Below are 21,863 nucleotides of genomic sequence, written 5' to 3'. Positions count from 1 at the left end.
ATTTTCGCACACCCAAAATAGTGTTTCTGTCAAACTCGTGGTTGGTAAATCAGTTGGAATATATTTGTCAAGATCCTATGTACGTATATGATAAGAAATTTCTTAAATATTTATAAATATTTGATTGTGTATCTAGTCATTTAATGTATAAATGAAAAAAACCTCGAACCAGAATTTTGCTCTCAAAATTCCGCCGTTATTGTAGCGGTGAATAGTGCGTGAACAGCCGCCACAGTGCAAAACAGTATTGTTAATAGTGCCAAACAGTGGCGCAAACAGTGATTTCGCTACTGTTTCACTTCTACAGTGTAGTGAACAGTAGCATCGCTTCACTGTTCATCACGGAAAGCTATGAGTTTGAGCTTCAATGGCCGCGATGGTCGGCGACCAGCCATCTTTTTCGGCTGGTCTGCCCTCCCCCAATATCGCCCAACCACAAACAACACCAACTATCAATCCACAAACTCTAGATTACTCAAAGATTTTGACACCCAATTCATCCAATCCTCCAGCGATGACTGCTGGCCAAGCTTCAGTGCAGCCCATCGCCCAATCATCTACGACAATAAATAACAATCCCCAATCCATGGATTACTCAAAACTTTTAAAACCTACTGCCATTAATGCCCCTATGAAAACCTTCGCTACGCTACCATTGAAACCAGTTGAGTTCCTTCACGGTGAACCAGTTGTGAAGTGGAAGAAACAAGAAGTGAAGCAATCTATCGTACAACAAGGACTTCTACTTGCAGTTCTTGGAAAATTTTCGTATGGGAAGCATGTTATTAGTGAATTACGTAAAGTGATTCCAATTCAATGTGAGATTAAAGGCCATTGCTCAGCTGGTTTAATTGAAGATAATCATGTGTTGATTAGGCTTTCTTTATTGGAGGACTATGTTCTTCTTCTTTCAAAGCCAGTTTTTTTATTTAAAAGCTCAGTTAGATATGTGGTAGATGCATTGTTCAAAATGGAACCCATGGTGGACACCTAATGAAGAGACTCCCATTGCCATTGCTTGGATTAGCTTTCCAGAACTGCCTCCTAATTTCTTTAGGAAGGAATGTGTATTTTCCTTAACTCGTGCAGTTGGTAATCCATTACATGTAGACCTAGCCACTCAAAATGGGACTAGACCTAGTTGTGCTAAGGTGAAGGTGGAAGTTAACTTATTAAGTAAGTTCCCTCATCGTATTAAGATTGTGGAAGAAGCTGATGAATCTGGACCAGAAAAGTTCAAGTGGATCAGGATTAAGTATGATTATATGCCAAAATATTGCAAACCTTGCAAAAAAACAGGGGCATAATGAGGTAGAATGCTAGGTAATTCATCCTGAATTACACCAGAGATTTGAAAAAGGTGTTGAGGAACAAAGCAAGGAGAAGGCAGTTGTGATGAGTTCTGATGCAATTGGGACTGCTGCAAATTCAACAAAGGTCCTAACTAGTGGAAAGATGGTTGGTAAGCCTACTACTAATCATGCCAAGCAGGAATGGATGCAAGCAAGGAAGAACAAATACCAACGAGATTATAGGGGTCACATTGTTGATAACAAACAAGGAAAGGAAGCTGACAAGGGTAAAGGGAAGGCCAAAGTTGAGGAAGTTGCAACCAAGAAAAAGTTTAATGCACTAGAGATTGAGGAAGTTCATCAGCTTACTCTACAAATTACTGAAGGCAAAGGTGAGGATCATAGCAATGGTAAGAAGAAGGAACATGGGGAAAAGCAAGCTAAGAAGGGCCAGGAGAAGGAAAAGAAAGTCAATACTCAAGAGGAACATAAGCGTGTAAAGAAGGAAGCAGTCGAGAAGGTGGTGGAAAATGAGCATAATGGTAACCCTATTCCATCTGGGATTCAGTCTTCAGCTCCTAAAGATGATCAAGAATTAGCTAAGGCTAATTCTAGTGTTCCAAGTGCTCAACGTACTGATGAAAGGGCTAATAAGGAACCCACAAGCGATTGGGTTCATAGAAGGTTTGGGACTAGAATTGAGGAGCTAAAACAACTCAATGTGACCATAAACCAATCTTGTCATGAGATTCTATCTCAAATATTGAAAGATTCTGGGCAGATTGAGGATCTTGATGAGGTAAACTCTACAAAGGTCTTATGGAGTGATGCAGTTGAGGTTAAGGATGATAAGCTGGGCACAACAAAAACAACAACAGAAGTCAAGGTGAAGAAGGACAACAAGCCAAGCTCACCTGGCGATAGGCTGGCGACGCCAGGCCTAAAGCCAGGCTCACCGGGCATTAGGCTGGCGATGCCAGGCCTAAAGCCAAGCTCCCCAAATGTTAGGCTGGCGACGCCAGGACTAAAACCAGGATCACCAGGCATTAGGCTGGCGACGCCAGGCCTAAAGCCAGGTTCACCTAATGAGGCAACTATGGTAAACCCCAACCTTAGTGCAACTGGAGAGATATTGGCCTATGTAGATGGTGTTCCAGTGTATGCATTGGAGAACAAACTTGATGGATATGTTAATGTGAATATTAGGGATGATATAGTGGGTTCAGACCAAATTTCAGGCAATAGTAAGGGTGGTGATCTCACTAGAATAGTACATTCAGAGCAGACTACCACAATTACTCCTGGGCTAGGCAGTGTCTATGAGCTTCAATTCAAGGAGTATGAACGGGCTGATGAGCGGCCAATTGTTCCAAGAGCATCGGGGGAAATAGAGGAAGTGCCTATGGAATATGGCATTGATCAAATTATGCAGCTACATCTTAATGTTCCACTTAAGACTCCTCTACAACATTTACATGATTTAGTTACACACAATGTGACATCAATTGATGAAGACTTATTGAGACAAAATCCAATGGAGGATGAAGGAAATAATGAATCAACTGCAGAAAACTTCAAACAAGTGGCTTGGGAAGGGGATTTATCACCCACAACTAGTGCTAAAGGAGGTAAAAAAAAACTAAGAAAAATCATAGTAAAGATCCACCACAACCTTCAAAAATAATGCCCAGGAGGGCAGCTTCTCTATCTAAATGATGATGATCAAAACATTAATATGGAACATAAGGTCTGTGAATACACAATAGGCCTTTCCTAGGGTGATCAACATGAATAGGGAGCATAATTTTTGTGTAGTTGCATTGATGGAGCCTTTTCAAAAGAAGGGACTCATTGATAGATATAAAATGAGGTTGAATATGGAGACTGCTTATGCAAATATTAATGGGCAAATATGGTTGTTCTTCGATGCAGTGGTGGAATAGGAATTAGTGGAGGATACTGAGCAACAGGTGACTGTGAGAGTCTTTCACCATGACCTGGGGCAGCACATGATGATGACATTTATTTATGCAAAATGTTCAGCAATGGAGAGGTTGGATTTGTGGGATCACTTGTATTACTTAGCAAGTGATATGGAATTACCATAGTTGGTAGGAGGGAATTTCAATGTGATATTGCATGAAGATGAGAAAATAGGGGGACTTCCAGTACACCCTCCTAAATATGAGGATTTTGCATTTTGTGTAAACTCTTGTGGTTTGTTTGAGCAAGGGTACAAAGGAAGTCCATTCACATGGTGGAATGGGAGATCCAATGTTGAGTGTATATTCAAGATATTGGATAGGATTTTTGTGAATTTGCCATTTCAGAACATGTTGCCAACTATTGAAGTTGAGCATCTAATCAGAACTGGATCAGATCATGCACCATTGCTAATGACATATGGGGTGCAGATAACTAATTTTGTCAATCCTTTCAGATTCTTGAACTTTTGGACAAAGCATGCTACATTTATGGATATGGTGAGGCAGAATTGGGAAGCTGATTTCATAGGGGATCCATTTTTTATGTTCAAGCAGAATATCAAGAGGGTGAAGGCAGCACTCTAAAAAAGGAGTAGGAAAACATTTGGTGATATCTTCAAGAAATTGGCTATTTTGGAGGACATTGTTAGGCTGAAGGAGATGTTGTTTGAAGAAGAGCCTACAACTGAGAATAGGATTGTGCTTCAAAAGGCTCAATCTGAATTGAAGAAATACTTGAGTATTGAGGAGCAGTATTGGAAGCAAAAAGCTGGGATGACTTGGTTTGCTGAAGGAGATAGGAATACAAGTTTCTTTCACAATCATATCAATGGCAAAAGAAAGAAATTGCAACTGAAGAGGATCAAAAGTGACAGTGGGGTATGGATTGAAGACCAGGAGCAATTGGCAATAGCTGCAGTGAACTTCTATCAAAAATAGTTCACAAATGAAGGTGATGCTTCTGAATTTTTCTTGCTCAATAATGTACCTTCAATAGTCACTATGGATCCGAATTTGGAACTTAGCAGATTGCCAACAATTGAAGAAGTAAGGGCAGCAGTTTTTGAGCTTAGTGTGGAGAGTGCTAGTGGTCCCGATGGATTCACTGGCTTGTTTTATCAAACATGTTGGGATGTTATTGGTGCTGATATACACAACATGGTGCTACACTTCTATGGAGGAGTTGCATTGCCTAAATCCATCACTCACACCAATCTAGTGTTGCTACCCAAGAAACCTAGAGTTGAGACCTTTTCTGACTTAAGACCTATTAGTTTGAGCAATTTCATTAACAAGGTCTTGTCTAGGGTGTTACATGACAGATTTGAGAGTTTTTTGCTATCTCTAATAGCTCCTAATCAATCCGGATTTGTAAAGGGTAGGAGTATATTTGAGAACATCTTATTGACTCAAGAAATTATCACTGACATAAGGTTAAGGGGAAAGCCAGCTAATTTGGTGATCAAGCTTGATATGGCTAAGGGCTATGATAGGGTTTCATGGAAGTACTTATTGCATGTGCTAAGGAAGATGGGATTTTCTGAACACTTCATCAACATGGTGTGGAACTTGATATCAAATAACTAGTATTTAGTATTGGTGAATGGGCAGTCCTCAGGGTTCTTTAAGTCGACAAGGGGTGTGAAACAAGGGGATCCCCTATCTCCAGCATTGTTCATTTTGTCAGCCGAGGTACTTTTCAGGTCTTTGAATAAGCTCTTTGAAGACAAGTCATTTGTGGGATTTGGAATGCCTAAGTGGTCTGATCCTTTAGACCACTTGGCATATGCTGATGATACAATAATCTTGGCATCTGCTCATCCTCCCTCTTTGAGCAAGATTATGACAGTGTTGGGGAACTATGAGAAGATATCAGGTCAGATGATCAACAAAGATAAGAGTTCATACTACATGCATTCAAAGGTTGCTAATGGATTGTTTCAGGCAGTTGGAGCTATTACAAGATTTGCACGAGGTAAATTCCCCTTCACATATCTAGGGTGTCCTATTTTTTACACTAGAAGGAGGAAGGACTATTATGAGGATCTTCTCAAGAAGGTGAAGGCTAAATTGCATTCATGGAAAGGAAAGCTGCTGTCAATTGGAGAAAAGGCAACACTCATCTCTAGTGTGTTGCAAAGTATGCCAGTTCACATGTTATTAGTCCTTGATCCACCAAACATCCTGGGGCATCTACATAAGACTTTTGCTAGGTTCTTTTGGAGCACAAAGGAAGAAGGGAGAAGCAGACACTGGGCTTCATGGAAAAATCTTTGCCTTCCTAAAGAGGAAGGGGGCTAGGTTTTAGGTCCTTAAATGATGTCTCAAGGGCACTGTTTGCTAAACTATGGTGGAGTTTTAGGACCACAAAATATTTGTGGTCTAATTTCATATGGAATAAGTATTGCAAGAAGGAGCTACCAACAGTGGTGCATTTTAGGGGAGGGTCTCATGTTTGGAGACAAATGCTGAATGCTAGGCAAGAAGTAGAACATGAGATCGTATGGGAATTGAAGAGTGGAACAACTAATATTTGGCATGAAAATTGGACTGGATTGGGTGCACTTTATCACGTATTACCTGAAGACTTTCCAATCAATGAAGGCCTTCAGGAGGTGGCAGAACTACGGTAAGGGGAAGCATGGGATGATCAGCTGCTAGATCAAACTTTCAATGAGGAAATTGCAGAACATATAAGGCTAAATGTGCACTATGTAGGCAGTGAGGGATATTGGGATAGGCCATACCGGATGTCAACTCCTTCAGGCAAGTTCAGTGTTAGCAGTGCTTGGCATATATTAAGGCATAGGGCTAATCCTAATCAGGAATTCAAGTTAATGTGGATTAAAGGTTTTCCATTCAAGATATCCTTCTTCTTGTGGAGATTGTGGAGATAGAAAATAGCCACCAATGACATGTGGAGGAGGCAAGGGCAAACGGTGATGTCTAGGTGTTGGTGTTGTCAGCAGCCCCAAGAGGAATCCATTGAGCATATATTTGTCACAAGTCCTACTGCCTCTAAGGTATGGAACTTGTTCATGGGGGCTGCTGGAATTTCTATACAATTGATTCAATTGAAGCATATTATAAGGCATTGGTGGTATGCTCAGTGTTGTCCAAAATTAAAGCCATTATTTCAAGCAGTACCAGCTATCATCACTTGGGAGCTTTGGAAGAGAAGAAATGCAGGTAAACATGATGGTTCAGTGTCCACATATAGGGTGATTCATGAGATAAATAGGACATTGCATCAACTGGCAAGGGTGAGGTATGCTTGGATCCCTAATATTCCATTATTATGGCCAGACATGATTCAATACTTTGAAGGATATAAACCTATATTGATCACTACAAGAGTAACATGGCAGCTTCCTTTTCATGGTTGGTACAAATGTAATACTGATGGAGCTTCAAATAGCAATCCTGGACCTAGCTCCCTAGGATTTTGTGTGAGGGATGATGAAGGTGATGTGGTGTATGCTAGGGCAGTAGACCTGGGAGTGACAACTAATGTGGTGGCTGAAGCTAAGGCTATTCTTCAAGGGTTGGAATATTGTGTGGAGCAAGATCTTCACCCTCTCATACTGGAGACTGATTCATTGGTGATGAAGAAGGCGATAGAGGGGGAATGGGATCCTCCTTGGGTAATTGCACAGGATGTGAAGAAAATTATAGAGATGAAGGACAACTTTAATGTGATCTTTCAACATGTGTTCTGAGAAGGAAACTAAGTGACGGATTTTATAGCTAACATTGTGTTTTCTTTTTTAGGTACATCTGAGTTTCATTCATTCTCTGAACTGCCTAGTGCAGGGAGGAGGTTGATCAATCTAGACAAATCTCAATCACCTAACCTTAGGGTTAGGATAGCAAAGAGAAGAACCCCAGACTGATGACTTCACAGGATTGGACTCTGCACAAACTGATATGTCCAAATGCTAAGGAAAATGTTAAACCCATCATATGGTATTTTTGGAGATTGTTGAATCATTTCTCAGTGGTATTAGCATGCTTTAATGCTCAATATGAGGATGGTTTAGCAATGTTTAGAATGATGTCTACATTAAAGATTCTAGTAGGGAAGGATCTGAGCTTACAAGATCACAAAAAGGCACAATTTCAAAGGATGGCCTTTGCCTTGCAAAGCCTGCTTAATTCTTGGCTTTTGCCTTACAAAGTCAGCCTAAAGCCAGATCATGCCTGGCTTTTACCTTGTAAATCCTGGCTAAAGCCAACTCTAGACTGGCTTTTGCCCTGCAAAGCCTGCCTAAAGCCAGCTCTAGACTGGCTTTTGCACTGCAAAGCCTGCCTAAAGCCAGCTCAAGCCTGGCTTTTGCCCTGCAAAGCCTGCCTAAAGCCAGCTCACTCCTGGCCTTTGCCTTGCAAAGCCTGCCTAAAGCCAGGCTCCTCTTCTACACATTAATTTTGATGAGTGAGCACCTGATTAATACTTGAACAAAATCAGTCCACTGCATATGGAGATCATATAGTAGCTACACTTGGAAGACTATGCTGGCTTCAACTCTGTGGTGGAGATGTTTGGAATTCATTTTAGCCTATGGACAATATACCATGGCGCCTGGTGAGAGCTTAATAGGTGCTGCTTGGTATTTGTCAATGACAATTGGATTCACATACACTAATAGGAGAAGGAAGCATTCAACTTATCATGTTGTAATAGCTAGTTCATTAGATTTTAGCTTTTCTATCTTTTTAATAGCTAGTAGCTTCATGCAACTTCTATTTTGCTTTTGGACATCTTGTAAGCTTTGGACCCATTTTGGAATTTTATTTATATTAGCCACTAGGCAAGTGCTGCCGAGTGGTATAGTTGCTTAAAAAAAATATATAAATTAACTTGAGGTCGCTATAGAAAATCATAAACTTTAAATTCTGGATCCACCTCGTGGAACGACCATCCGTCGGTCTCCCGTGCAAGATTTGTTTGTGTCTCTCTTTTGTGTGATTCTGTCCAATTGACCAACTCCCTCATATTTTTTATTGCATTTCTGCATATCTAATGTATGCATACTTCTAGCTTAATCAAGTCAAGTCCACTATAAGAAAACAGTAATTGAAGTGTTCACCTTATTCTGGTTTAAGTAGTAGTTCAATTTTCTAGGAATTATCGATTGAGTTTGAGAGTTTAATAGGTAAGGTCTGATGGGTCGGATAGAATGAGTGGGTTGGACATATTTTGGGTGGGTTTTAAATTAATCAATAGTTTAATGCCACATCATTTAAAATAATATTCTTTTTAAACCGGATCTGGGTTGTTAACTATAAGGGCAAATGTGAACCCAAACATTATCAGGAAGGTCATATTTAGCTCAATAGGTGGATGGGGGACAATTTTAGACCAAATCTGATAATTTAGTGGCAATTCAGACCCTTCTCCGAATAAAAAATGTCTGTTTAACCCAAAAAAAAAGGAATGTACTTCTGCTATAAAGGGATTTATCTTAATATGCAATTAAGTAATAATTCAACGAAAACGTTACAATCTCACATCTGAAATACATGTTCAATTTTTTAAAGCTTTTCCATTCCCGTTTCTCGATACCACTTTCAACTTCCAAAAATATTCACCTAAAAAAAGGATAAACTAAACAGACCAGTGCAGTAGTTAATATTATAATTTGGTATAACGTTAGAGGATAGAATCTGTAGTTGAACTCTGAACAAACAGTTCTGAAAACAATAAACAAAGAGAAACTGAAACCTATTTTCCATAAATTGGATGATAGTATTTATTATTTGTGTGAAACTTCGAACTTGCATATATACATTCTTTGGCTTGAACTTGCATATCTGTGAGAAACTGAATACTGCTTGCAGAGTCCTGAGTAATGTCTGGATTTGGCCGTCCTCTATTCATCTCCACTTAAATACCAGTGTTGTTAGCGGCAGGGTTGGAACCCGTGACATGCACCTAACCCACACGTCAGCTCTTCTAATTTAAAGTTACTCATGGAGATATTCATACACAGAGAAATCATCGTAAAGCAGAGACCCGTTTACATAGTGGAGCATGTAATAGCAAAGGTCACAAAAGTAGCAAGGATTTTCAGCAGCCCATTTATCATCAACTGTCACCTTAACTGCTTTAAAAATCTTGCAAACAGAGCATTTCTGGAACCGCAACTTCGGCTGAAAGGTGATCAATGGATAAGCGGCCCGGTTCTGTACGTCCTCTGGATGTATCAACCTCATGTCTCTTATTACAACTTGATGCTTGCAATCCCCCTTATACAAGGCAAAACAGACACAAAGCCGTCAAGCAACATCTATATATATAGTGTAGTTCATGCAAACATGAATGAGTTTAACGGTGAAAGAGATATTTACCAAACCAAGTCAGTTTAAGGTATGTACAGAAAGATCTCAATGATATATATTACTACTTGGTAACTTGATAAAAGTGGTAACTAATCTAAATCCAGTGTATAAAATTTAAATGAAACATTAAGTAATAGAGAAAGGTGATGCAGAAAGGAGAAAATATCATTTAGTAAAGTGGAGCATTGTGACAAAACATAAGAAAGAAGGGGGTCTGGGAGTTAGAAATCTTAGAGCTCAGAGCCTGCTATGCAAATGGCTATGGAGGTTAAACGATGGGAAAAAAGCTCCCTGGAAAGCAGTGGTAGAGGTGATATATGGAAGAGGGCTTTTTTGCACCTAAAACAGTGAAGACTCCATATGGAGTAGCTGTTTGGAGAAAGATTTGTAACCTATGGGAGAAATTTAACATGTATGTTGGCTTGAGGGTGGGCAACGGGAAAAAAATCAGACTTTGGGAAGATAATTGGGATGGTTCTGGTCTGCTGAAAATTCAATTTCCCAACCTGTACAGATTGGCCAATAATCCAAAAATCCTCTTAGCTGATATATTTACTGATACAGGTTGGGACTTCCAGTTCAGAAGGAATCTCTGCGACAGAGAAATGCATGAGGTTGATATATTTATTCAGATGATGCAATCAGTGGTGTTATGGCTAGAAAAAGACGACAGCCTACTCTGGAAAGCTAGTAAAAAAGGTTCTTTTACTGTTACTAAATGCTACCCAGCCGGTGCAAGCACAAAAGTGGCCTTGAGAGATGATCTGGAAGACTACAGTCCCAACAAAAGTGGCCTGTTTTGGTTGGCTAGTAGCACATGAAGCATGCCCGACTCAAGAAAATTTGATGAGAAGGGGTTGGATAATGTGCAGCAGGTGTTACTTGTGTGAGAAAGCTTGTGAATCTGTGGACCATCTTTTTTTGCATTGTGAATTTACTTGGCAGGTGTGGTCCATGTTCACGGCTAACGTTGGCATCCTTTGGGCAAGCCTAAGAAATTCAGGAATATATTAGAGTGCTGGGAACCTGCATGTCCAGAAGCATCCTTAAAGAAGATTTGGAGAGATATCCCTCTTAGCATAGCTTGGACGATATGGAAAGAAAGAAATAATAGGTGTTTTGAAGGCAAGAAGGAGCAGCTGCAATATGTGAAATACAGTTGTTTACATTATTTGTGTTATTGGAAAGATGGAAATGTTGTTATGAATTTTCATGCAATGCTGGACATGCTAGAACGCTTAGGATTTTAATGTTTTTAAGCCAGCAGTATCTCTGTATTTTTTTATACTGTTTTTAATAAAGTCTTCACCTTATCAAAAAAAAAAAAAGAGAAACAATAGAGGACTTAAATTAGACCAGACAAAGAATAATTAATAAGAAGTGCTCCCATTAATACAACTACAAATTCCTACCTAAAAAATATACAACCATAAATTCTTTCTTTAGACCACATAAACAACTAAATATTAATTTGAATTAAAAATGAACAATTCCCGAGCAACAGAAAAACAAAATACAACAACAACAAACCCAAGGTAATCCCGCAAGTGGGAAAAAAACAAAATACATTGAAAAAGAAATATTACCTGGTGACAATAAAGATATCCAGAACCAAGTCGAAATCTTAAGTCACAGAAACGAGTTACTTGCATTTTAGCGGTCTTGAAATGGGGCAATTGTGGTCCAATTTTACTGCCTAAAAGTGCCTTTTGTTTCTGTGGCAGTTCACCAGAGGCGATAGATTCCCATTTTTCCAGCGCCTCACTCTTAGAATCTTGAAGCCAATTAAGTATTGGCTTACTATAATTTACAGCAGCAGGATGCCTAAAATCATTGCAAAAGACATCCTATGGAAAAATTTTAGGTTAGTGATAAGAAAATAGTAAGGAACAGAAGAAAATGATATATATCATTAGAAAATAAAATTGGCCAGAAAAGTAACCTCCACAAGGAAATAGCCCGAAGGATCATTCTGGCCTGTGTTCTTCATTATCTCATCAGTAATACAATATATCTTGTCTCTCATTTCCGTCAAAAATTGTCGCCCAAGGACCAGAAATTCTTGCGTCTACAGATATATATCATCAGAATCAGTTGTAACAATCGGATAGATTGTAAAGTTGTTACCGGAAAAAAAAACAGTACCAATAGGAAGATCTTTGATCATCTCAACAAGGTCAACTATGTTGTTTCAATACTATGGCAGCCGGCCAGAATAGTTAAAAGATGCAAAATGCATAATAGATTGATCAAAACATACACAACAGCAAAATAATGGGGATGCTGGACAGTGTATTTGACATGGTTTTAACTCCCATCACTCCAGGAATAAAGTCCTCTGATACCAGATTGAAAGGAGAACAACAAAAAAGGGGGTGCGGAGAACACCCAAGTGATTACCTTCATGAATCCAAACACACACAACAGTTTTTTTTTCAACAGGTTGCAAAGACTGGAGCATGAATGGGAGGTTGTATTTGAATTTACTTATTTCAGTTAATAATTTAAAAGTGATAAGCCCATGAATAAGCTATAACCTAGCAGAAAAGCCTTCTATTTTATCACCCTGAGAAGGTCTCAAACATACTGTTGCAAATTGCAACAGAGAGAGGAACAAAGAGCATCTTGATAGTTAATAATTTATAACTTCATTTCATCAGCAGTTCAGAGATAACAACGAAGAGCATGTTCATACTTTTACCCATGTCTTTTTGTAATGATAAACCTCAATACAGAGGACAACTTCTGGAAAATGCACTGCAATATGTCCATGAGCATTTGCTGCCCTCACCTGCCATAAACCAAAACCAAGCATGAAAATCAATAAACCATCATTGGTTTAGATCTAAGATCACAGAAAGACTAAACTATCAAAAGTTTTATGTACATGTAATTCAGATTACAAATGCAATAAAATTACTTCAGTTTCGATAAAAAGCGAAAGGTCACGATGCCGTTGCATAGATATACTGTGGATTTACAATGTATGCAAGTACATTGATATGGGTGAATACTTACCTGCACTGGGTGTTTACACCAAACCAATTAAACTTATTATTGTTAGCTAAAATAATAAAATACATGCATTAATTAACCATGATTAAGTGATAGAACTCTATGTGTAAACAAATGTCACGCTTCTGTTGGTTTGGTGTAAATTCCCAGTTCGGGTATGTTTTTACCCGATGATCTTTGCTTACATAAAATTCAAAAGGTTTATGTTTAGGTAATGAGTTGTTTTTTAGGTAATAAGGACTGTTTAATACGAATATTAAGACAGTGCAAACATGCAGATTACTATTATTTAACAATGTCAAAAATACGGCTTTCATTAAGAGAAGCATTGATTACCACATTCTGTTACACTGCAAGGCGGCAAGCCATTTGTGGTGGGAATTGTTAGTTGATTGGAGTACAGTGATGATTTCAGGTATAGAGAATGAGCCGCTGCATAGTTGGGCGTAGAGAAGGAGGAGAAGACACAAGATATATATTTTCTTTGTCTGCTTCTCCTGAGACGGGCCTACTGGCGAAACTATAATGTTAAAGGTAATTTGTCTTCCTATTTGAAGATGTTAGGAAGGCAAATTACCTTTAAGATTATAGTTTCGCCTTTAGGCACGGGTTGCTGATGATGATAGCAACAGATTATTGAAACAGCTGAGAGATGCCAAGTATGGTAGGAAGGACATGCCGGCTGCTTGTTCAGTTCATTCTTCTGCAAAGGGGGGAGTCTGGTGCACAATCAGTAATTTATGGAACAAATACAGTCAGTTGGTAAAGTTGAAACTGGGGAATGGTAATAATACCCAATTTTGGTCTGATATATAGTTGGGAAGTGAAAGTTTTAAATTAAAAATCGCTGTTTTGTATAGCTGCTCCACAAACAAAAATGGAAGGGTATCAGACTTTTACTCGAATACTAGTTGGCAGCTGATCTTCAGGAGGGGTCTTAATGTCTGGGAAGTTGATGAATTTGCTCCACTGATGTAGCTACTGAACATGGTTAGATTGGAGGACAACAAGAAAGACTCATTGATCTGGGCAGCAAGCAAAGATGGTACTTTCACAGTCAGGAGTTGTTACAGTCTGCTACAAAAACAACAGGGGCTTTATCAATCAGATTAGCCATGGAAAGCAATATGGAAATCAAAAGCACCTGTTAAAGTAGTTTGTTTTGGTTGGGTTGCAGCAAAGGGAGCTTGTTTAACTCAGGAGAACTAGCAGAAGAGAGGAACTATTCTATGTAACAGGTGTTACATGTGTGAAGAAGAAGCAGAAACAGTAAGTCATCTATTCATTCATTGCAAAGTGCCAAGACAGTGTTGGGAGCTCTTAAATATGTATGATGTCAAGTGGGTGATGCCCTCCAATGTCAGGAGTAGGTTGGAGACTTGGCAACACCAAAAAATAGCAAAAATCAACAGATATTATGTAGAACAAAGCTCTTAGACAATATGGTTGGAAAGAAACAAGATTTGCTCTGAAGGGGAAAGGCAGCATATTTCCAGGATTAAAAATAGCTGTTTCTTAAATTTATTTTTCTGGTGTAAGAAGTATGCTATGGAAAATATGGAACAGTATATGGTTGTTCTAGTAGAGTTAGGAGGAATGTAATTGCCCTGTTGTGGTAGCTGCTGGTTGTTTGCAATTTTGTACCATCTTGGTACCTTTTGTTAATAAAATTTTACCTCATCAAAAAAGAAAAAAAGTAGACACAAGGTATCATATGTTGCTCCAATTGCACTTGTGTGTGTCCTATGGAGAGAGGGGTAAGAATGCCTTTGACAGCACAGAGACTGACTTTGTACATATGAGGAATATCCTCTTTTAGTTTTGTTTTGGTGCACTCATGAGGTTCCAGTCTGTATAGAACATTTGGGGATTAGGGAACCATATTTTTGTGGAAGCTCTCTACTTTTTGGTATACGGCTTATATAAGAAATTCATTGTTAACAAAATCATTTTACAATAAAAATAATTTAAAAAAGATTTGCTAATTAGTACTACACTTCTAAATCCAATTAGTAACTACTCCCTCTGTTTCAATTTAGATGACATATTTCCCTCATGGAGAGTCAGTTTGACTAAACTTTGAAGCTAAATTGAATTAGTTCAAGTCAATATTTTAAAATTAAAATTTAGATAATCACAAACTATACAAGAAATACTACTATACAAGTTACAATTTTTCTTTTGTCAATATGTTTAAAAAAATATATTTTAAAATGTTGGTCAAACTTCACATAGTTTGACTCTTGATAAGCGAAATGTGTCATCTAAATTGACACGGAGGGAGTATATTCTTTAAAACAATCTCTTTAATTGTTATTTTCATAAACACCTTAGGCACTTTAAGTGGATACTCTGGAAGAGAGCATTTGCATGGATGGAAAATGAGGTTGCAACGTTGTATATCAGATTATCCATATCCTCTCAAGTATAGTAAGAATGTACTCTTTTCATCCTTTTTCTAAAACTATTCAAATAAAGATATAAATTCTAAAAGAGTTCTGAAAGTAAAATTTTAAATTGAGATGATTCGCGGACCTTTGTTTGACACTCAATATACCTGTAGTAATCCATCTTCATAGATGTTCTTCTTGAAGCTATTGATTATCAAATAAATTTGACCAATTCCTTAATTTTAATGGTTAGTAGTTCAAAGTAGATCTGATATACCAATCTAATCGAGAAATGGAAGAAGCAATTTTCCTTGCAAATACATAAAATACAAATTTCCAGTAAAATTAATAAGAGGTATAATTCATTAAACCCCCTACTCACCCAACTCCATACCCACAAAAATGACAACATAGAAAAGGTGCTCTCCCAGCAAAGAACAAGTATCTAGTCCATAAACAGGACTTTTCACAAATATCCACCACGGAGATTATATGGTGGGGGAGAACTGTTCAATTATATCTCTTAATAGACCAGAAGACCTCTCCTTCAAATATAGGCAAAAGATACGAGTCATTAAATTTTTTAAACAGCCTAAACAAGTTTTAATCTAAATTTAAACTTGCTCCAGACCTTTTAAATTCTAGACTCATCAAAAACCCAGGTCATACAGTAGATAGGAATCAAGGTCTTAGGAAGTCATTCTAAACTAACCTTTGTTCCCGAACTTATTGACTTGAGTGATGTCATTCTCCCACTCTTACTGGAAGATGTTGAAGCAGAGTGGCTGCTGCCGCAACTACCACTGAACCAATATAAAAAATATAGCTAAGATGGAGAACACAAGATATGAAAATATAAACAATGGATATAACAGGCTGGTTTAGTCATAAATAAAAACATATCAACTAGAGACAATGATCTGTACTTGAAAGAATGCAATCTTGCTGCTGCTTTCTCTTCCTCTTGTTTTTCTTTAATTTTTGCAAGTTGTTCCACCTTCAGAACATAGTCTTCCTACAAAATGCAAGAATATGAACTCATATTTTTTTTAAATACTTAAATTGAAACAGTGAGGACAAAGAAAATGGGGAAATAATGCGCAAACACAATGTTGATGAACAAAAATATATTAGGATGTGACTAAATGAACTGGCAGCTTTTACAAGCCAAATTATGTTCGTCATTTACTTTTTTCCTCCATACTTTTATCTTGCTCAAATATTACCTTCTCTTTTCCAAAAAGGTATTGCTACACCTTTGATCAGATCTCTCATTTTCAACCAGTTGGAATATGTGCAACTAGGACTAATAGGATAAAATAGTAGATTTCTTTGAGTTTTGGAGGCTTTTTTCAATGATTAGCTGGAGGAGCTTCCATTCATGATTCAACACTTCTGAAGTCGGTATTATTAAGATTTCACCTTTCAGTTTTCATACTACCACTTCTTTACGATCTATGACAAACGCCTATAGGTCTAATTTGGAAAGTAAATTCTTAAGAGATTAAAAGGGCAAAAATAAGCCTGAACATTTGATTTACTCCGATACATCTTAACTAGATCATCAATACGAAAAAAAATAAAAGCAAGATTACCCATTCAAGTGATCTAATAGTGCCAGCTGTGGCATAGTATAACTATACAGAACTCTCGACCATATCCATGATAGAATAGGACATAACTTTATTTTTAGTAGGTAAACCGTAAACAGAAACTCAAATCACTAAGAACCAAACAAAGACTTAATACAACAGAAAATAGAACACTAAAACAGATGTATAACAGAAAAGCTCACTAGCATACATCAACAGCATTCTTCTGACGAACATTCTTCCCCCGCTTCCTCTTGTTGGACTTGCGTTTATCTGAGCCTTTGTTGTCGAGGGCGACATTGTCTGAGGGATCATGAATAGTAGAAGAGTCCACTTCTCTTTCTGACCTTTCAAAATGAAGCAATTTCAGTAACCGAAGTCCCGTTATCTATTCTTCTGTTTTTAGTAAAAAAGGTCATGAAAAATATAGGATTAAGGCAAACGAGTGTGGAACACATGCAGAACAGCAAACAAGCACAAGTGAATGGATAGATGAACAGTGAAATATAGTTTTATCAGGTTTAATTGGTGTTGGAACTACCATTTTGACATCAAGAGATAACTTGAAGATATAACTGTTTTTGTTGGAAAACCTGTCAATGACACTAATACATAGAATGTCAAAAGCAGAAAGAATAATTTTCCATCCCCTTTTCTATAGATATATACACATGCAAGAATAATTTTTGAATATCAACATGCTCATTAAATACTACTTAGCAAAGCACGGCAATCTAATTCTTACACAACATGCTACTCCCTTTTTTATTCCTTAATTTATTTCTTTAATTAAAAAATATTCAATACTAAAAGTTGTTTAACTTGCTTTGCTATTGAAATAGCATAAGATTTGCACATGTATAGCCCTACCGGGAACAAAAGGAAACCAAGATTCCAAGCTAATCAAGTATCAAGAGCCACATAATTGGAATTGGACACACTTCATAAAATTATGGATACATCATCTAATGCAAAGAGAGAAAAAAAAAAAAAGACTGCAAAAAATAAGTAAAATGGGTCTTGGTCTAGAATATTCATTTCACTAACCTTGTATCAAGGTGCTCTGTCAAAGTTTGTGAAGATTCTTTGGTCAGCTCATCGTCCTGTCATCATCACATGAAGATCTGGTAAACAAACTGGCCATTTATTTTCTTTTGAACGTGAAAGTTTGTGAACTGAACTTTTTTCTGATTAGTGAGGACTTGTAAGCTAACTGTTAGAATGGCTTCCTATAATTAAAAAGAATGTTACTGTACCTTAAATGCTTCTTCAAAGGCCTGAGCCACCAATTCCTCTTCACTGAAAGTTTTAAGATCCTCAACCCTACAAGGCAATCAATGACAAGAGTCAGATAATTCTACAGAAAATCCGAGTAGACTGGTCAGAACCTATGAAACAAGCCATACAGAAATTCATCTTAACGAAGTTTGAATTTGAAAAGTAAATGTAATAACTACTAAGTGCTACTATGTTTTTTTGGATAAGTACCACTGCAGTTATTTTGGTAGTAGGGAGTAGATATGGGATTAAAAACATAATCAATTTTGATATTCTTTAAAGTACATCCACAAAATTAAAGTGAAGAAAATATAAAATAACTATCAGCTTCCAAAATAAAACCGATTGCAAGTTATCAGCTGCCACAAATAACTTAAAAATGAAAAAGAATTAAAAAACAACCTACTAACAAGGGGTTATTGATAAATACAAACCATCTCAAAAAAACTCTAAACGAAATAGATGCTATGAGACCATCCCCTCAATCACAGTTACTTAATGATATCTACCGTCTGAATAAGAAACTTGGGAGCAGAGCGCAATATTCTAAAACCCAAACTTTGGAAAGGGAAAAGAATCTGTATGTGCAATGAAAACCCAAAGACGCACAAACAAAGAGCTGATCTCGACAAAAGCTAGAGAAATCTCTCAAAATATTTCCAGGAAATCCTATTTCAATTTTTACTCCCACATCTATAACACAACAACAACAACAACAACAACAACAACAACAACAACAACCCAGTATAATCCCACATGTAGGGTCTGGGGAGGGTAGTGTGTACGCAAACCTTACCCCTACCCAGGGGGTAGAGAGGCTGTTTCCGATAGACCCTCGGCTCCCGCATCCATGACATGGTTAACCAAAAAACTTGCAGTATTGCATTTCAAAAAATAAATTAATCACCATAGTTAAAGGATATGCAAGAGAAGTAAGTGGCAGGTACATATGATACATTTTAGTTTTCTTTCCTTTTCTAGTATCAAAGAGGAGCAAAAAAAGATGCACTTACGATATCTCATCATCAAACATTTCAAGTGAATCAACGGACAACTCTGCCTTGAGCCGCTGCATAACAGAATAAGATACTTAGAATACTGACCATAATCAAGGTATCAGAAATGATGAAATCTGTAATAAGCCTTTTATCTTCTTTCTTTCATGTTTAATTTTTGTTTATTTAAGGTCTAGGGGAGCTCTGCATACAAACTCATGACAGAAGTATGTCTTCATATGAACGTGGAATCTATTAAAGGTAGACAAGCTTCAAAGTAAACATCACAATGAGTGTCGTTGTAATCTAAATGTGAACAACAACTTCATACCTCAAGTTCACGGAAGATGCTGACCTCAAAGTCAGCAACCTTAGTGAGTGGACCAACCATGTCGGAAATGTAAATAGGGCCACCACGAGGAATGGAAACATAGTGTTCATCTGCTGAAGCCTTAGGGTCCGACATCAAAGAACCTATTTAACAGATGAGAGCTGAAAAAAGGATAAGAGAAACAACAGTTAAGGGTTGTAATCTTTGATCTGACATCCTATGCGACTTTTGTCCAAGAATAAAGAAAAGAGAATGCCAGACAATCACCCAATTTCGGCATAAATACACGTGTATTACAAATATTTACACAAAATGTTGTATAAAAACTTTAAAAGGCGGTAACATTGCTTAGCGATGGCAAACTGCGGCAATAAGTAATAGTTGCAACTGGGAGCAACTCCAAGATAGTGCAACTGATCAAGAAACAAACTCAGTGTAAGGTCGCAACTATTTAAATAGGGTACGGAGGCAGCCTAAGATACTGAAAGAGAGAGTTCAAGGAGTCACAACTATTTCTTTCTACGAAGGGGCAAAACGCATTTCATTATTCGTTAAAGAAAAGAGAAACATTCTTTTAGAGAGAGATAATCTGAAAAAGAAACATTCGTGGAATTCTAAAAATCTTGATTTCATTACAACACTATTTCAGAAAATAATTCTAATAAAAACGTTCTTTGGAAGCTATTTCCCGGAGAAAAATTCTTCAAAAGATTCATATGAAAAATCACTACAATTACGGGAAAACAGAAAGTACTTTTCCTAAGCAATTAGAGCATATGATAAGATAAACATTAGTCAAGACATGACGCATCTTAAGCTTACCGAGGACATGACCCTTGATATGAGAGTGTGGAAGTCGTGAATCGGGGTAGAAGTATAGTAGGGAGTCGAGCGTCTTTCCTTTTATCCTAGTAGTGGTAGAGTTATTCTCGTATTTCCATATTGTTCGATTTCTATTACTATCTGACAATGCTGCATTTCGATTTTACTATTTGCCACACCCCTTTTTCACCTTACTACCCCTCTTTAAAAGAATAAAAGGATTTTTAAAGCTCAAAAGGGTTTTCAATTTGAAAAGTGACAAAAAGATTGTGTTTCGAATGACTTTTCAGAGTCGCCACCTGACATTTGATTTCGGTGTGCCAGGTCACCATATTTTTTAAAATAACAAATTTCCTTCAAAACACATTCGACTCTAAAACTGACTGCACCAGAGATTCTGAGTAAGGGGTTCATTTGACTCGGGGAGAAGGTGTTAGGCATTCCCCGAGTCCCGTAACTAGTACGGTTGCATACTTGATCTGGTTGGCTTTAGAGAATACTCAAAGTGAGGTAAAAACACACAAAAGAAAAATGAACACCGAAAGAGGTTCAAGGTCGTCCCCACCTAAATAAAAGAAAATTAAACGAAACGAAAGAAAAAGTTCTAGAAAAAACCTATGCTAGCCTATACTAATGCTTCCTTCATGATGATGTCGCCGCGGCCTTCTTTTACATTTACTTCATGGCATTCCCCGATGAGTATAAAAATATATGTACAAACTCTACAAGGCATTCCTCGGATGAATTAATTAACTAAGGGGGCGGCCTCTCACCTCGAAAGAAAATAAAACACAAATATCCTAAAAGTTTGCCTACCCAAATGTGGTCGGCCTAAGCATACTCCTAACGTCACGAAGAAGTAAATAAAATTAAAATAATAGCAAGATAATCATTTAAATTACTCACTTAAAGTAATTCCCTTTTTAAGCTTCTAAATTCGAAACCACACGGCCCCAAATTCAATCTTCTCAAAGTCCCAATTCTTGCTTTCCAATTTAAACTACAGAAAACACGGCCCATTAATTCCAAAAGCTCACATTTGAATTTTGTCTTTTCACTAGTTAAATCTTAATTTGTTATCTTGGCTATTCTAAGTAACGTCTCAATATCAATCAACTTATCAAATTAACTTCTCTGCACTTATAAAATGCAATGGAAATCTAGTAATGAGCAACTTCAACACAAGGAAGCAAGCACAATCATATCAGACAAAATTTATGAGATAATAGTGAAAGCAAGAATGGACCTCGAAACAGAGTAATTTTCCTTTGATTTAGATCAAGGAGCAAAAATCAAGCTCACAGTCGACGAACTGAACTTGAATCAAAAGAAAAACTTGAACCGAATCGGCGTCTTTGTCTCCTTCGAACGGAAACCCAAATTCGACCTCAAACGAAAACAGGGACAGAGAAATGGTGGTTCAATGTGCGGTGATGTCTTCTGTCGTCTCTATGTGCAGAGGTCAAAAGAAAGTCTGATTTTGAGCTAAAAAAAAATGGAATCCGAAAAGGAATTCCCTTTCTCCTGTTCTCCGTTTCCCTCTATGTTACTCTCCTCTGTTTTCCTATGTCCGTTGTCCCCTTCTATGTGTGTGTGTGCGTCTTTTTTTTTGTAGAAGAAGGGGCTTTAGGGATTGGGTAAAGGGTCAGCTGCGGGGGTTAATGGGCTAAGGTGGGATCCAAATTGGGCTCAATTTTGGATAAGAAAAGCTGAAAATTCATTAACAAACCCAATTTTCTTCCAAATTAATATAAAATACTTGTTAAATCATTCCTAATTAGTTAAAATAAAACTAAAAAATTAAAAGTGAAACTATTTTTTGTA

The 21,863-nt window shown here is 37.5% G+C and overlaps 3 protein-coding genes across 4 annotated transcripts; 2 read left to right on the top strand and 1 right to left on the bottom strand.

Annotated features, from left to right (window-relative positions):
* The first annotated feature begins 514 nt into the window (after positions 1-514).
* LOC138897098 (uncharacterized) lies at positions 515-1,307 on the top strand. The gene is made up of 2 exons (XM_070183054.1): positions 515-865; positions 957-1,307. Exons 1-2 carry the CDS (start codon positions 515-517, stop codon positions 1,305-1,307), a joined length of 702 nt encoding a protein of 233 aa, XP_070039155.1.
* A 2,972-nt stretch (positions 1,308-4,279) lies between these two features.
* LOC138897097 (uncharacterized) lies at positions 4,280-6,174 on the top strand. Its single transcript, XM_070183053.1, has 3 exons — positions 4,280-4,573; positions 4,889-5,417; positions 5,996-6,174. The coding sequence occupies exons 1-3, from the start codon at positions 4,280-4,282 to the stop codon at positions 6,172-6,174; spliced, it is 1,002 nt and encodes a 333-aa protein (XP_070039154.1).
* Positions 6,175-8,900: 2,726 nt separating this feature from the next.
* LOC104100385 (snRNA-activating protein complex subunit) lies at positions 8,901-21,650 on the bottom strand. Of its 2 annotated transcripts, none has more exons than XM_009607596.4 (12): positions 21,286-21,650; positions 19,218-19,378; positions 18,905-18,960; positions 17,870-17,936; positions 17,661-17,716; positions 16,825-16,960; positions 15,948-16,036; positions 15,734-15,824; positions 12,312-12,407; positions 11,559-11,684; positions 11,203-11,463; positions 8,901-9,523 (listed from the first exon to the last, which is right to left on the bottom strand). In XM_009607596.4, the coding sequence occupies exons 2-12, from the start codon at positions 19,350-19,352 to the stop codon at positions 9,242-9,244; spliced, it is 1,395 nt and encodes a 464-aa protein (XP_009605891.1). In that variant the 5' UTR covers positions 19,353-19,378; positions 21,286-21,650; the 3' UTR covers positions 8,901-9,241. The 2 variants fall into 2 exon arrangements, with proteins under 2 accessions (XP_009605891.1, XP_070038204.1); XM_070182103.1 differs by lacking the exon at positions 21,286-21,650 and adding an exon at positions 19,036-19,138 and having other exon boundaries at positions 18,905-18,962; positions 19,218-19,357.
* Between the last annotated feature and the right edge of the window lie 213 nt (positions 21,651-21,863).

This window comes from Nicotiana tomentosiformis, chromosome 8 (assembly GCF_000390325.3).
Source record: "Nicotiana tomentosiformis chromosome 8, ASM39032v3, whole genome shotgun sequence".
NCBI classification, from domain to species: Eukaryota; Viridiplantae; Streptophyta; class Magnoliopsida; order Solanales; family Solanaceae; genus Nicotiana; species Nicotiana tomentosiformis.
Note: the sequence above shows the minus strand (reverse complement) of the source record. Positions and strands in the feature narration are given on the sequence as shown.